Genomic DNA, 18693 nt, shown 5'->3' on the forward strand with positions numbered 1-18693 from the left:
GCGGCGAAATGTCCGGCGGCGAAACGTCCCGGCGGCGAATCGGTTGCGGCGAAACGGTCCGCGGCGAAATGTCTGGCGGCGAAAAAGTCCGCGGCGAAACGGTACGGCGGCGAAACGGTCCGCGGCGAAACGGTGCGGCGGCGAAACGGTCTGCGGCGAAACGGTCTGCGGCGAAACGGTCGCGGCGAATCGGTCGCGGCGAAATGTCCTAGACCCTGAAAACCAACTGCGAATGATGGCGATGTTGCGATTTATCCTAAATAATTTTTTTTCAAAAGCGAGTAACTATTATTATCTTTATTTATTATAAATAATACGATTCGTCTGAATTTAATCAACACAACAATACTTTGAAAGCGGCATGCCTTGTATTATTTATAACAAGTAATTATTAACTTTTTAAAAACTTTTTAACCATTGTAATAATTTCTATACCTTCATCGAAGTTAGTTACGTACCGGCCAATAGGGTAAAATAATAACACTATACAAAATATACTTATAAGTTATATGGCGATTACTGTTCAATGTTCATTAAATTAGGTACCCACATGAAGTAATAGTATACATTTATAACTTAACAAATATCTTTACGTATTAATAGGTATTCAATATTATGTAATTTGTTATCTTTAGGTTTGTGGCAAAAATAGTTTTTTTTCAAAACAATTTTATATTTTATAATTGGAAACTTTTCTGTAGCCACCGCCATCATAATTGATTAGTGTCGGCTTACCTAATGTTGCATGAACAGGTAAACTCTACGCACTCGTATAGTGAAAAAGCGATACGGTAATTCCGATAAGGAAGAGCATATTTTTCAATCGTACCCAAATGTACATAAATATCTGACAGTTTCCATCGCGGGAAAATAATATATCAGTTACGATAGATATACACGCGTCTCGTCCGTGACACGGGTACTTTGTGTGGGTAATATATGTTTTCCTCCCTAACCTAGGAAAAACACCCTGTGGTCCTGTAATATGCGTAAAATGTCTGACCAAAATACTACTACATACGTATAAATTGTATTAAGGTAATATTTCACATGTACCAAGTAACACAATATTGGAGCTGCATACCTACTTGTTTTCCTACCTTCGTCATGCAGGGTAATAAGACGGATAATGGAAATATTTTGAGTTGAAACAATATTGATTAAACGTATATATAATACTTGTGTAGAGTACGAATATTTTCGTTTTTCATACCTATGTTCAAAGTCCATTAATCGCTTTAATAATATGTTATTCGTACTTACTACTTGATATGGCTTATAGGGAACATTTTTAACCAACAATTACTGTACCTACTTTGATGTCATTTAAATATATGCCGGACGTATAATTATGCTTGGTATATTATAAATTAAGTATAAACAAGACGAACAATTTACAATTTATTTGTGTTAATTTTTTTGTTTTTATCATTTTATTTGTGTTCCCAATTATTATATAAGTATATATTATACGTATATTAATAATTCAAACATTTCACTTAGATACAGTGTACACGCCCACTGAAAATAATTATTTCCATTGAAATATATGTATACTGTATGTATCATAATATTACTGTTATTATTAAAGTAAATAAAGTTCATCTTGTGTAATACCTTCCGATAAATCGGTGTGTGTACACTTTTTATATGCACACAGATTATGTAAAATCTTTGAATTAAATTTTAATTAATCGTTAAATTATAAATATTCATGAATATTAAATGATTTGCTAAAAATGTAAATAATAATTTAGAATATAATACCTATATATGGTTGCCTTGTAGAAACATTACATTTTAAATATGAATTACTGAAAAAGGGACAAAATAAAAGTTTTTTTTCGGGGCACTTATAAAAAGTGAATAACAAATGGAAATTGCTAACAACTGCATTACCATTAACTAGCTTACCTTTTTAGTTTTTTATCTGACCAAAGTACCTGGATTTCCTGTGCGGCACAGGAAATCAAGCTCACGGTCTAGTAACCAGGTAGGGGTCTGTTGTGTTTGTAAAATATTATCTTTGTTCCCATAGTACGTTTTTAAACTGATGTTAAAATTATAATATTATTGTAGGTATTTATACGTTAGATACAAATCAAATAGTTTCATGGAGAATTTAAAGTTAACAACCTCATTGTTTGGAATTTTTGAAGTCAGATGTTCAAAAATGAAAATAAAATCTAACTAAATTAACAAGAACTAAAGAAAAACAACTCATCTTGTAATAAACAATAAAAAACTACTGGAGATAAATTAGGGTGTAATGAGTAGAAAAAATAATGTTAATTATCGTGAATTTCCATTTCAATGCTTAATGGAAACCAACTTCACACAAGGACAGCGGGTGTTCGAGTATCGTGTATATATAAGTATATAACTATTGTGCAAAATACAAATATGCTGCACACTACAGTCATTTGAATCGGGCAACGGCCAATTCGACTTGTAGGTATATACTTAATACTAATCATTTGTTTTACAGTTAATTCAATTTTGAACATGGTTGGATATTGGATGGTTAATTTTAGGTTATAATTTAATATTATGTATACAACGCACGTTTCAAGGTTTTTTATAATATTATTATTTACAGTATCGGACATCTTATTATTGTAGTGTAAGCGTCCTTATAATTTACTTTTAGGTTATAATATAGCATAATTATAACAATTAATTAATATTATGCCGATGAACTCTAAAATATAACATTATGATATAATAATATAAACCTATTATTGTTTTTATGTAAATTATAAGTAACTATTACGTATAAATGTATAATACCTGTTTTAAATTGTAATCATAATAATAATTACTGTGAAACTATTTTCAGACATCTAGAGACGAGCGGACGAGTAGTGTCCCGACACCGGAAGCGATAGGAAATGGATCCCGGGAACTTTTAGAGGAGACGTTGAAGGGTCCCAAACCATATCCCAACATCGTTCTACCGACCGGTGGTGGTTTCTGGATTGATGGCCAGGACCAAAACGAGTACGAGCCTGCTGCTTCCTCCGGTGGAGCCTGTACGTGGAATAATAAAATCGAAACCGATGACACGGCAAAAGCTTATCGCAGATACTACATGGGAAGGGTGAGTGTTGTACTTATCAAATAGAGCGCATTTATTATGTTTTTGCGTTAACTATTATAATATTATTGTAGTAACATTATTTTGTTATAATTTTTTATTAAAATTGCTTTTTTTTTATACCTACATAATATAACCATTATTTCCAAATAATAGTAAATTTAAGAGCTGGATTAGAAAATATATAATTGGATGAATAAATGTATATTGAAGACCTACGATCGAATCGAATTGCGAACATCAACATAAATATTAGTAAAGTTATAGTTGCAAAATAATAATGATTTTGAAAATAAAAAACGCTTACCATATCGGTGGTGCACGGAATAAATTAGGACACGACCGCTGCGGGTAGCCAATGTGCGTGGTGTGTATATTTACAATTTAGATTAATTATTAGTAATTCATAATAATAACGTTAATGGCAGTGGTGCCTTCTTCTATAGATGTCTCGTTCGATTTAGTCCAAGGTAATTGCTGTTTTTACGTGCTTTTCGTATGCCCCAGACACAATTTAATATTGTTCTGCGACCTCATAAATTCGAACGTGCGTTTTGCCGAAGACAGTGTTTCGTGTTTACCGTAAACGGCGCATTTCCCGAGAAATCCATTTTTTTGTGGTTAAAAATTAATAACAAACACGCCAAGCATTCAATTTAATATTTTTTCATCGTGAGTTGGGCCATAACGTATGCGATATAATATAATATTTATACGATGGCGTGGACGAGCAATCGATGTAGACTTTTAAACTTACAACTTACAAGCGATACAATTTTTTCTTCGCCGCCATTCATATATTATATGCATGACGGCACGACGCATGTAATGTGTTCCTACGTAATATTATATAAATATCGGAATCCTTCACGTAACCCCACTCCCCAGAGTCGATTACCGCGCTAAAATTTCATTTCGCCATCGTACAATATTGGATGCAGGAATGATTTACGAGCTCTCCCGCGCCTCGCCGTTACAGATTAACTTTGCCGGCTCTAAAATTTGTTTCCGATCTAATGACGTGATGTTTTACCTATAGCGGGACTGTGACTTATGTTCGCACCTGCGCTTTCCGAACTAATCATTTTGCGGTATATTATTATCATTATAATTCACCGCTCGAACACTCACGCTTTACGACGAAGTATATCACCTATTTACCTATATTATGTACATATTATAATAGACCGTTAGGGGAATTCGTTTATATAATATAACAATACAGTATTATATGTATAATATTATATTATATTCCAAGCGCAAAATATGGACAATAATAATAATATAATACTGTTATAAGCTTTATTATATAAATTATAATACATTTATATATTTTAGTATTGTCTTGATGATAATATACCTCGTCTTCACAGGTCAAACTCGCTCTGCACACGTATAGAAGTTGATGACCTCACACCCGCGTTGTGTGCACCGATCGCGTTTTTTGATAACATGTTACGCAAACTCAAACGAGAACGAATGTAATTTATAATTATTTACCTACGGGAGAAACATGCACGAGTTTGATGTTCAGTTTTTACAAACAGAACTTGGGATTTTTGTTTATGTCCTCAATTGGGATCGTTGCGATAAGTTAAATCATGGTGTGCTTAAAAAGCGTATCGGGTAGTCAACGTGTTGTACTGCTGTAGTAGAACGTGTGTATTAAAATAAAGTGTATTTGTAAACATTCAGTAATGACTAATGTTTTTCTCCATGTTTACTCCGAAAAGTGCTAATATATTCGAAATCGAGTCTAATTTTAAATAACTTCCTAAAAAAAAATTGTTTGTTTTTTTAAGACGTTCCAGTAAATAATGTTATTTTGAATGGTATTATGTGAATTCGTTCGAATGGCTCTTTAAATATACACTTATAATCTACATAATATGTAAAGACTACAGTAATTTTCTGCTATATTTTAGTTACGTAGCTAGTTTAAATATTAAATACAATAATCATTCGTCGCAGCAATAATCATAATTTATTATAATAATATATATAGAAAAAATGACTCGTTTCAGAGTATGATATTATATTTCTGAGTTAAACGGTTTTTGTTGGTTCCTGTAGGTCCGTGACCTCGGTATGGCGTTCATCTAATTTCTATTTTATTTTCAAAAATAAAAAATATAACCACTTCATATTTGAGACGCATTTTTATTGCTTGCCGGGGACCGTTCGAGTGTTAGTACGGTTTGTGTGGATGGTTTTAATGTTTAGTGAACACACTCCGAAGAGCATATGTATTATTCGTTCACACACACACACACACACACACACACAGTTATAATAATATATCATAACGCTCGTGTCGGGTCCACATTATGTTAAACCTCGCTACAAACGACCGCCGCGCGCACGCGAGTACATTATACATAATAATAATTATATTATAATATTATCATAACATTTTTTTCCATACCATAACGCACTTCTATTCCGACCTTCGTCGTAATTTTTTAATTCTTATATAGCACTGCAGTGAGAAGTATCTTGAAGAGAGGTAACTCGAAACTGCAATTATAATTTTGTCCGTCCCACGTGGTTATTATTTGTCTCGTATCACGATCGGCGATCGGCTAACGACAGTTGTAGTTACTAGTTTTTGACACAGTTGGTATTAAAATATTATGTATGTGCTCGTGTTAATTTTATATGACCGACCGGACCGACCGGTCGTTTTAATATATTAATTAAAACCCCGACCGCCACAACTATACCGAAGCACCCCTCTTAATATTTTAACACCGATGACCGACCGAATGTGTACCTAGATGATATCTGTATTACGTTATTTTACTCCGCTCCGTCTTCGTACGCGTCAACAACACCAGTCGTCAGAAGAAGTCTGCAGAAACGTTTCTATTCCATTTCGACCGCCGCCCCACGCGTTAATATACCTACCGTAAGCTGTCACGTGAGACGTCGTACTCGTAGCGAAACGAAACGATTATGTACAGCGCATACGGTTCGTAACTTAGAGCGTCATTTAGAGAGCGATGTTTTATTACTACTACTACTACTACTACTACTATATACTACTATTACTACAGTACAGGAGTACCTAGTCTGTCGACTGTTTCTATATCGCGTGCAATATGGAAACACTTTGTTTCTTTTTTCCATCTCGAATAATATAATTTAGTTATCAGAGTTGTAGGATCTCGCAACATATTATATTATTATGTGTAGGTATGTAGATATATCATAATATATATTAGGCGCCGTTTACGTTATACATAATGATATAATAATATAAACGCAATATGCGAAATCGTTTTTATGCACGTTCACTGTGACGGTGCGGCGACGCCTAAACTTGTGTACCAGAGTTTTCCACGATTTTTTAATAGCCGCACACCAAATAATTAGTAAACCATAATTGAATGCGTATTATATTAGTGTACTGTAACATATTATATTTAATACGTAAACCTAAATTAAACGAAACGGAAAGGACGTAAGAATCCCGTGTATATCCTAATCGCCCAATGAATAATTATTTATCTGGTTTTGTTTTCCTCTTAGTACACGGCGCTGTTGAAATATTTTTATAAAATTATGGCTTCATATTTTACTCATTATTAATACATGTATATGCAGAATTATGTACTATTTGGATTAAACTTCGATTTCAGTATATTATAGAACGTGTATTTCGTACTTGGCGTACAATATTTTCGTAAACGACAAATTAAGGCTAAAAAGTTGAAATAAAACGTATTGTTTCAGTTACATTTTCAGTTGCATTCTCCAAGATAACTAATTATCATTATTGTTTTCTATTTAATATAACATTATAGCTCAAATCCCGTTTATAGTTTAAGCGAGTTGTGACTTATACTACCTATACAGTCAACGTTTAAGCATTTATCACATGCATCTTTGAATGTTGTAATCCCTACAATAATTCTCGTTCGTCGTTGTATTTTATCTGTGGTCATTCGTTAATGTCGTGTTTGCGTGCAAGCTTCTGCGACAAAACAAAGCGAATTACGTTGACAATAAGTTCAGGCGGTCAAGAATGATTTATTTTCTTAATGGCTCAAAGATTTTTTTTTTTTGATTATTTATTTCACCGAATATAGTTTCTGGGTTACGGTATAATAAAAATGTGAAATATAATCCTCTAAATGGTAGCTATTTGGACGATATACAATAATAATAATAATGGTATTAGATATTGTATACAGGCTGACAGCGTTGTCTTAAATAGACGATAAAAAATAATATAAATCTATAGCCTCGCGTAGTCCGGCATCGGTCGATGGCACTATATATATATACTTATATATAGACAATACGCGTTTTTGTTCTCCGCAATATTGTTATTTAGGTTCTACATAATATAGGCTGAATGAGAACTCGTCTCGTCGTAACTAGATGTTATGACCCGCGGTGTAGACCGACCAACACTGACCATTTTTCACCTGATAAATCGGTTGGTTTTTCTTCGGTTTCCAGTAAACGTAAACATAAACGCGGGTCGGTGAGTGCGTGCCGTTTCCGGCCGGATAAGAGGGAGCAATGAGCAGGTATACGGACAAGGTATAGATAGGTACTGCAGTGTTTGCGCACACAAAGGGGGCAGGTGGTGTTTGTGTGCATCGGGTTTAGGCGAGAAATATCGTCTATAAGAACGTGCTCGGCGTATGCTATCGCCACAATGTGTACATAGTCGCCGAAGTATACTGTACGTATACGTGTATACTGTATATGTATATACATAGGAGTATGTTAAGACGCAGGTAGAGGGTGGTTGGAGTTGCCTATATACATTTTATATTTATAGGCTTATATATTATAATATACGTTTGTTCGGTTTTAACGTTTTTCGAACACCAGCTGACAAAACGGTTTTTTTTTCACAATTTTTCTTCGGTTTCCACCTGCAGTAAAAATATGTCTCGGAAGTCCATCTATAGGTTAAGTGGCTGATTGTCTTTGATATGTTTATGTTGGTGCAGTGCCGTTGCCTGGGAGGAAGTGCAAGGGTTTTAGCAGTTAAGCCCCACCCCCTAAATATAAAATTGGAAATATTGTATATATACCTATCGCGGACACGAATATTTAAAAATTACAATCCGATAGGTGATAGCATTGAAATACATAAGACATATAAACAATAAACATAATATTACACATGTATATTTAAAAAAACTCAAGTTTAAATTGACAATAAGAAATAAAAAATTAATATAATAAGTTATAACTTCAGTAGCGGGAAATCATTAAGTATGGGAGATTTTTAAATTAGGAATCATTTATTCTTAAATGTGAACCAACTTATTTTATTGTAATAAGCCGGTAATATTCTAACAATCCCCTCCCTCCCCACCAGAAAAAATCCTGATAACCGCATTGCGATGGTGAATTAAGTAATACAGGCAATATCATCCAGGGTAAACAGTGTAGTTTATACAGTTACGAGGTACTGCCGCACGAAGATGCTGTACACGCTCAATATTTCCCTCGTTTGTTTACGCATTTAAAACGCTCGAAGATTCCCTAAAAAATAAAAAACTGTTTTTTTTAAATTTGCTCGTCATAAGGCAAAGTATAAATATAATATTGATCGTAGAGTGTCTGTACAGTAGGTATTCGAATAAAAATTGTATTAACCGTGGCACACTAGGTGACCCAGAAAAAAAGGTCCCTCGGCCCTGTGAAAAAACCCGCTCCAAGTTCTCTGTTTGAACAACGACCTTTGTTCGAATTGAAATTCTTTAACGACCTTTTATCTTCGACCGTATTTGAATGTATAATAGGCATATACTTTTATTTGCATATATATATATATAAAACTATATATATATATTACTTTCTTTCTTTCTCTAGTTTTTTAATCGTTAAAAGCTCTATGTATATATTTACATAGGGAACAATGAACTTAAATTATGCACAAAAGCTCGTTTTCTAAACCGCATTAATGATTTATAGTTTGATTATCGCAAAGAGACAGGTCGGGGTTTGAAAATAATGACGTGCGCAGCCATGATAATATATTGATTCATTAGAATTATAATATATTAAATCGTGCGGAGCGAGCTTACAACGTGGTGTACACACTACACGGGTTTCTCATTACACCACCATAAATATGGTTTATAATAATATACTATTTATAAATACAAAATAAAATGAAATGGACCAGCGATACCTAATCAAAATTGCAGAGATTTTTTTGCAGAGATAATGTGACAATTCAGTTTAAACAATATAGCAGCTATATTAAAACGACATAGTCAAAGTGAATTTCGTTAGATATTATTATATGAATAAAATGAGAAACTTATAGGTAATTATCCTAAACTGCTAGAGTAAAGGTAAAAATAAATCAGCAAGATACTCGATACTTGGTGCACGATTTAATCGATCTTAGATATAATTGAAGTATATGCATTATGCATATTAATTATTATTTATTTAAGTGTGTTTTCTAAATTCTATTGTGCATACATAGTAGCAGTGGCGTGGTGAACACTTATAAATCATAACGCTCAGCATAATACTACCTACGTATTTTAGTACCCCTAACTATTCTTAATAGATATAATTATTATGGGACAGTAAATATTTTAATTTTTGTATTATGTTATTTCTAACCATAATAAATCAAACAACCTCACCCCCCCCCCCCAAAAAAAAAAAAAAATTACACCATGACGCCCAGGCGCCATAAGACCCCACGCTCACCACGCCACTGCAGCATAGTAGTAGCAATGAAGCGATAATTATAAAATATAAATACTTGTATTTATAACCAATAGTGATAGTTTGTAAATTCGCGTCAAACAATTTCTGTCCTTCGTTATAGATGATATTATATTTTTTGTTAAATTAATAGTGATATTTCAGGTTATTCTTATTAGATTTACTAATCGTTTTATTCAAATATTCACAAGGTTTAAACCATAAATTAATTAATTTAACGTTTTTGTGGTTTATTATATTGCATCTTAATAATTTATTGAACAAAGAAAATATTAACAACTTTTAAAATGTATGTGCCTAATTAAAACATAAAATATATTTACCGCTTCTCTTAGAATCTAAAAATTTTAATTACTAATCACTAATCAGTTAGGTATCTAAAGTTTAAAATTATCTAATTTTTTTATTTAATTATTAAAATTACTTTAACTCGATATATTATGTAGACTTTTACTATATTATGTTATTTTCTAAGGTAGAAAAATTTCTAATGCTAAAAAAAAAATAAATCATAATTTTGTCGTACCCGATTCATTGCCTTATATTTTATATTGTTAACAAGAGCCCTTCATTAGACGGTCGGTAAAATCTGAAACGTAATCGTTCTGACTTCGTTAGTGCGTAATTGATGATTGTTATCATTATATGAAGCACATGGCGTGCGGCGGCGTCTCCTTTTTGTCCAGTGGACATTATTGTTATTTATATTGTAGTATATATTGCGTGTCCGCCGACCGCCATCGTGGACCGTTCGTAATTTCAATACTTTTCTTTTTTTGGACTGAACCAACGGCGACTAATATTATAACGACTATACGCATCGTCACCGCGGGTAAATTATAAATTTATAAACTTGCGAGTGTGGGGACGACCTGCAGTATTGTAGTGTTATGATATAGCTACAGCAGTCTGCCTGTATACACGCGCCTACACGTTTCCCTGCAGTCGTGGTCGTTCCCGACACACGTCGTGATTTCTTTGTAAATACCTGTATTAGTAGTAGTACCTACATGTATAGTATCCGTATGCCGGAGGTCTATGACCCTCCTATGTATTATAATATCAAAAAACGTATATTATAATATGTAGCGTTGCGCTATTTCTGTTAATCTATCTTTTACTTGATAAGTTTTTGGATGGAAATTTACCCGCAGTCCTCGGCATATATATGCACTTACACTTTCGATGATATCTTGCGGGTCGTTTAGATACGACGCACAGGTAAATAGTAGGTATATTGTATTATTATACATGTATGGCATATATACGTGGCACGTAACGCATGTATATCACTGTGATCACTGATGTCTGCTAGCTGCTGCTGCGAACTACAGTTGTCACGCGTCGGCGTTCACGACTGCGACGACGACATAATGTGCCTCCTCCACAACCCATGATGCCATTGTCTATAAAGACGCGAGCACCATATGGTTTGCCGGTCGTCTTATATAATCTATTGTTATAGTGCACCCTGCCCCCTCCACTAACCATAATTGTTTTCACGTGGCCGGTTATGCGCTTTTACCTGATTGCGCACCGCGGGAGGGCATAATAAATATATGCACGGGAAAACGGGCCCACGTCGGTTTGCTGCATAGGTCGGTTAAGTCCCTGCTATGTATAATGTATGTATACAATGTGATATAATACACGATCAACACTATATTATGGTGTACACGCCCGACAGTTTTGTGGGGTGGCCGGAGGGAAATAGCTGTTTAGTATGCAAACCTGCAAACGCAACAGCCGTTTTCGGTGAGATTTAGCCGATATGTATGCACTATGCACATTGCCATTATTATAATAGTGATATTATTATCACGATCAAATGTCGGTCTGCCCTTTAGTGCCGCCACCCCCACCCCCGTCACGCCGTGCTGGTCGAACCCCGTCGTAAACGTTGTTCTATACCTTCCAGACCAACCGTGATTATATATACCTGTCTATATAAATACATAAAAAAACGTTAACTTATTCGGATGGCACGTCTGTTGACTTGCTGTGGGGGTGTGCTGATGCAGGAAAAACCGCAGTGCATAATATAATATATTTATATTTATAAATGTTATTTTGTCGCAGCGCATAATTATATAGCACTTCGAGTCCTTCGGTTTGTTTACTATATATATTATACTATATTACTATATCTCTCGCCATCGTTTTTTTCAAAAGCCGCCGATGTTATTGTACGATTTTTCTCCAATCTTCGAGGATATACCCGCAGTACTGCAGTGCTTTATTGTTTTTCAATGCGTTTATCGAACAGAGAACTGCAGTATCTAATGGAGTGTACGGAAAAAGCGGCGTCGTTGATATTATGTATAGGTACCTACCTACCTACCTACGTAATATCAACGACCGGCGAGAGTCGAGTTCTCAAAACAATGGGCGTATTTTTTATAATACGGCAATGTCAGAGTCGTATTTTTTTCAATCTTTTCTGTAGTAGTCCTAAACAAAAACTCCACACTTGATGCAATATCGTAAACGTTATATTATGTATATTTCTTGCGATTGTACATGAACATTTCAATACCACTGCGAAAAACAATGATATTAAATCTTACAACAATAATACCTCGAATAATACTTTTGCGTGCGTTTACAGCATAGGTACACCGTACACAACATATAAAATACTACACTATATTATTGTGTTATACGTAGACTTTTCGAGACGATACAAATGTTGTTATAAAACGACGAACGCCGTATATAAAATAGAGCTCAGCCGAAACGCGCTTCTCTCGTTCGCCCACTCGACGACGTTGCTATAGGTATCTCCGAGACGAAAATTCGCGGCGCATCACCGACGCAACAGTGATGCCCGTCGTCGTATCTTCCCCACCTAAACATGATAGACTACGGTCGTATGACCGCCGTGGTGTGCAGTATGATAGATCATCGTGTAATGAAATCTCGCAGTGTGTAAAAATGTACATAAGAATATTATACGCATTCGTATAGCTTTCTCGCACTGCGCACTATTATACATTTTATTCATGGATATATTATTATTATTACGTATACGATACTGATTATTAGCATTCAAGAGTTGAGCCAGTTGCTACCATGTCTCGATTGATGAGAAAAACATAATAGTATTACGTATAATAATACGACATTAATTTAAATTGTTTTTAATAACACGTGTATTATACCCGATTTTGTTTTGTGAATTGTTGTAATAAAACCTTATAGAATTATTAATAATTATACGGTTACAGCCATTGGTGGCGTATACTTTTTTGCCTACCTACGCATTTTTATTAATTATATCTTCATTGTGTATAGTGTGATTATATTATACCTAGTTAACGCGTATATTCAGTCTTATTAACACGGGTGTACTATAGGTATTAGCGGAATGTCGCAATTCATTACACTCTTTTCATCTATTTTTTTTTTCTTAACATAGATGATTTTGATACCTATAATAAGTACCTATATAGAGTGGAAGGTCATTTATACGACGGTAGGAGATTTAAAACAGTATTCGACGATAATTTATAATATATTTTATTTATTCATACATATATTGTAAAAAATAACGAACTGAAGTGAGTGCGAATACGAGACGAACCTCTATCGTTACCTATTCGAAATCGCATTCAATAATATATAATATTATATGTACCTACGTGACCACTGGGTCGTGACAAATCAGCCATTATTTAAAAAACGTTCCAGTGGCAATTAATATTGTAATTCGTATTGCTGTATTTTGTTTTTGAGACGGTTTTTATATGTATACGCATAGTACCTATACCTATAAAGATTGGTTGAGTGTGTGCAGACGGGCTATTGTTCCTAGCTACCTATATAATAGATTCTCGCCAATCCGATTTAGCCTCTTCAATAACTGTATGTCTGCAGATTTTTTTATACATTCCGACATGCGTTTCGGGTCTAACTCGATTTTCTCTGTTTTTTGTATCTTCGGCGCGCTGCAGTCTCTACTGAGTTAGAATATTATTTTTGCCCGACGAACACGTCTCGCTCCACCGCCGAGGCAATCGTATATACGAACGACGATGACAATAGTAATAATATTATTAAAAAAAAAAATATTATTGATCGAAATACATAGACAACTGTGACCATTTAGTAAAAATGATTTATAGATACAACGTTTTTTTTTAAAGTTAGTAATAATGTTCTACGTTTTTGTGAAACGCTTTCGTTACGTTTTTACTTTGAACTTTGAAGTTTGAACATAAATAAATTCTGGTCCTGATTATTATCTGTACAGGGATGTGGAAAAGTCTTATTTTCTCTTCGTATCTACAACATACAGTGACAATTTATAATTTAATTGTCAACGTAAGTATATAACTCCTCGCGATACACATGACGAATAATTGTTGCAAAGTTACCATAAAGTGCAAACTTTTGTTAAGTTGGTATGTCCTATGCATAAACGATCGATGAAAATCATATTATTATAATTAATTAAACATCATGCGTCGCAATAGCAATAATATACGAAGTACGAACGTACTTACTACTTACCTGTAGGCTGTAATAAATACTACGTAGAAAAAATACACACCTACGAACGCGTTTGTATACAAGTTGTACGTTTTTTCCCCATCCATACTCGAGTTCATTTCCGTGGCAACCCGACGCGTTTGTGGACATCACAATAATATTATACGCAACTATTATTACTACACACGTATGGGATGTACCTATATATTATGTGTATTGCACTGTAACGTTATAATATAGTATAACACGTGTTGGTGTGTGTGTGTGTGTGTGTGTGTGTGTGCGTGTGTGTGTGTACGCGGTTCGCACGACGAAAAAGAAAAACCAAACATATTATAATGATACTTTTTTTTATGTAATATTTGTACGTTTTTTCGTTTTATTATTATTGTTATTATTATTATATTTTCATAATGGGTGGTGCGTTGAATATTCACGTTTCAGTGACGTCACGCACCTACGTGAATGTGAATACCGCCGCAATTCAGCCGTTTATCGTTGACCGACCGTGAAACAACGTAACCACGCCGTGTCCATCGCAGACCGCAGCGATAGGCCATATTATTATAGTTGTAGTATTCCTAATAGACATTTTTTCACCTGTTTAAAAAAACACAACGTCAGGAAAGCTACGATGGTTTTTAATATGGACTTTATCGGTCATAACGATACGGCTACTGTTCAATACCAAATTCCAATCATTTGTCGGACGTTTATATTTTATTATCCTATACTGCATAATATGTGGTCGTATATTGCCTGTAGTTTACTATAATATGTCTTTATACGACAACGACACCTTCCATGCATTATATAGGTACCACAAATATATTGTATGTGTCACACCACACCGTTACCAAAAAATGTCCTTGTAGCAATGCAACTGAAAAATAATATAATAATAATTTTAACTTACAAGTTACAAGTTATAGAGGTATGAATTTTGTATACTGGGGGGGGGGGGTGGGTAGGTATGTCCACTGTGTAAACGATATTGAAATACATATTTAACCGTGATTTGACAGAGGACCGTTTGTTTTTCTTTTAAACTCAAGTCATTAAATAGGTGAAAAGTTATGCCTTCGAGCAAAGGCAAGGGTAGCATATTCATATACCTCTATACAGTCTACATAATATTATATGTATAATACGGTTGTCCCCAGTCGTTATTCTTTCCTTTTTCTTTTGAATCTATAAAAGTAAAGTACCTTACCGAGTTCAAACAATATATTGTTATAAGCACGACGGCGTGCTTCTAAAAGTAAATACAAATTTAATCTAAATCATTATTCTTATTACCGTGATAGTTGTGTAGTTGAAGTAGAGCTTTTACGAGCCCATTAATGACGAGGGTGGGTTTCCGTAATTTTCAGTTGGCGGGAAATCGTTTATACAATTGGCTTATAATATATTATGCTAACATAATATAGTCACGACAAAAAAACGTACATAAATACATAATATACTGTTCACATATAATAATAATAATAATAATAATAATAATAATAATAATAATATAATACTAAGTATTAATATAATATCCTCTTGTGTTTGTGCCTATGCACTCGTGAATAATACTGCTCTATCCTACACTCCTCTGTTTCGATCGTTTACAAAACAAAATTGTAAATTATTAGGTTTTTGGACTTTTGTCGTTGTACCACGTACACCTTTGTTTTCATTCACCATCGCCAAGTATATAGAACTCCCGACGACTGTTTAATGGTTCTTTTTAACGGCGGAATAACTTACACGCTGCAGATGTTGCGTTTATATTATATTTTGTGAGACTGTTTTGTTTTGAGTACACTTATACGCGCGGAGCGAGTCATTATTAAAAATATTGCAATCAGTATGCATAATACACGTCATGTATTCAGGCGCGAGAAAATTTGAATTGGTTTTTGCTATGTATACAGCTATTATACAATACCTGCAACGTTCGAAATTGAAATATAATTTACAGAAACTCTAGAGTCTAGAGCAATGATTTTTTTCATACGTCTTATTGTTCTATTCTACAGAAATAATTAAAGAATTTATACGGTTAAATAATTTTTACCTATTATACTTGATCCTAAAAAACTAAAGTAGTTTATAAAAAAATGTTTGATTTGATTAGAGTTATATATGTGTAATATTGAAATAAGTAGCTATACAAATTTTTTTCATATGGTTTTTAGAATGATAATAATAATTTTATATAATGTGCGTAGTCTACTACCAATAAATTGATAATATAATATCGCTTTTATGTATATTTTTTTAGTAACAATTATTATATTTATCTCTAATTTGTTTTTTTTTATACCAATTCGGGTTGACGTGATATCTGCATATTTTAATTTATCGTGTTTTTACTTTGTGACTCGGGTACCTATACCTATAATGATAATATATACCATTAACTATGTAATCTTGTATATTTAAATTAGGTTAACCTTTCACAAATTATAATTAAGAAAATACCAGTGTGATGATTAGGTATATTTTCGTTGAGTTTAAATTATTTTTAAGATTTCCTTTTGCACGAAATCCACTGGTTGTGTTTATACTATACAAATTACATGTTACTATATTTATATAAACATTTCCAAATATTAAGTGTTAACAAATCATAATTATATGACTTAGTTACGTGAACGCTGCACGATATAAGTCATAATTTATTATTTACACGAAAAATTAATAATCATATTTTTGTATTCAAAATAATAAAAACTTCCAATATAATAAAATAAGTTTGTAATTATTACCTTTTTTATTGGCGTTAGCTTACTAGGTAGATAATTTAATATAATTCGCCAATATTATCTGCTCTGTACAAATACCTACAATAATTATAACATTACATATTTTATGATTTGATTTTATAGTTTTGTTTTTTACTTCATATGCCGTCAAAAATTGTCAACGCAGTTTGAATTATTGTGTAACACGAAAAAAATATAAGAACAGTTCAATTTAACAATTACATATTATTGTTATAATATATTAGGTATACTAGGTTGAATTAACAAACATCTACTATTTCATATAATTTTTAATCACTTTTTCAATTAAATAAAATTGTTATTTTGTTTGTACATTTCAATCTACCTACGTATAGCGGTATAGTCGATCCTCGATAGTGGATACTACGTCATCGTTCAATATTGTAAAAATAATTAACAGTGTGTATCTAATATATATATATATATATTATATTATTCATACTGTTAGTATAAAAAAAAGATTTTTGCCAAAAAAAAACCGTACAGGTACATGGTACATCATTAATTAATGCTGATGGACATGGACAAGCAAACATTTGGCGTTTTAACCGGTCGTACACATAATAGTGGTTTTTTTTTAAATCAAACAATTGTGTTCTAAAATCTAGTAAAAACAAAATTCGAGTGCAAAAAATATTACAAAAATATAACAGTTATTTTTATCTAACATAAGTTTTTGTTTTAACCATCTTATTATTATTAACCGCACCGCTCCACATTATATGTTATAACTCTAATAAGTTATAATTATAATATATATACATAATATTATTATTGTTTAATATCACCATAAAATTAAGCGTTTAATAACATAATATTTTTAACACCAAAATAATTGTTCGTATTATATATAATGAAACGATCGTAGTTTTTTTTTATGAACTTTTAATTTGATTTAACGGATAAAGCCCAGGAAAACGACCGTATCGCAATGGCTTCCGACGCTGTTTGCCCAACGGAGAATTGTTGGCACAGTCCCTAAATATAATATATACACCACCTACGAATCTTCAAAGGGGGCTGGATGTTCTACTCGATTTGGGTTTGTCCCGTTGGTGAATAATAAATATATATATTTTTTTACCCGTGTAAAAAACCGCTGTCACGTGACTCATAAATGTATAACTTATACAGCTATAACCGGTTGTCTTTGCGTACTTGTGGCTTATATTTAAAGATACCGATAAAGTCCACGGTCGCAACGTGACGCTTCAAGGACAACAATATACTTAATATACAATACTTTTATAAATACAAATATAGTTGGGACAATATCGTTATTATGCAACATATAAGTTTGCGAAATGTTCACGATATCGTGTGTCAACCAGTGCAGCAGTCTCCATCGATTGGCTCGAGCGCAATTCCATTTCATTGTGTTTTCTCACTCTCTCTCCCTTTATCTCACTCTATATTTATAACTATCCATCTTTCTTTCTCTAGAATTGATTAGTCCATTTTTTAATAGCTAACCGTTTAATGAACATATATAGTTTAAGTACGCGACCTGTCCATCGATCCTCCCGGACACAATCGATTACGAAACTCATACATAATAATTATATTGTTATGATCCGGCCACGGTCATGGATGAAATGTATGCGTATACATGAC

The 18693-nt window shown here is 33.2% G+C and overlaps 1 protein-coding gene across 3 annotated transcripts in view; it reads left to right on the forward strand.

The window, feature by feature from the left end:
• LOC100167325 (rap1 GTPase-activating protein 1) overlaps positions 1–18693 on the forward strand; it is a 57306-nt gene that overhangs the window by 29385 nt on the left and 9228 nt on the right. For all 3 annotated transcript variants that reach the window (XM_029486977.1, XM_029486978.1, XM_008184361.3), the window contains exon 2: positions 2840–3100. In XM_029486977.1, coding sequence (XP_029342837.1) covers positions 2840–3100 — 261 coding nt within the window. The remainder of the gene's footprint in view (positions 1–2839; positions 3101–18693) is intronic.

Source organism: Acyrthosiphon pisum, chromosome A1, assembly GCF_005508785.2.
Source record: "Acyrthosiphon pisum isolate AL4f chromosome A1, pea_aphid_22Mar2018_4r6ur, whole genome shotgun sequence".
In the NCBI taxonomy this organism is placed as follows: Eukaryota; Metazoa; Arthropoda; class Insecta; order Hemiptera; family Aphididae; genus Acyrthosiphon; species Acyrthosiphon pisum.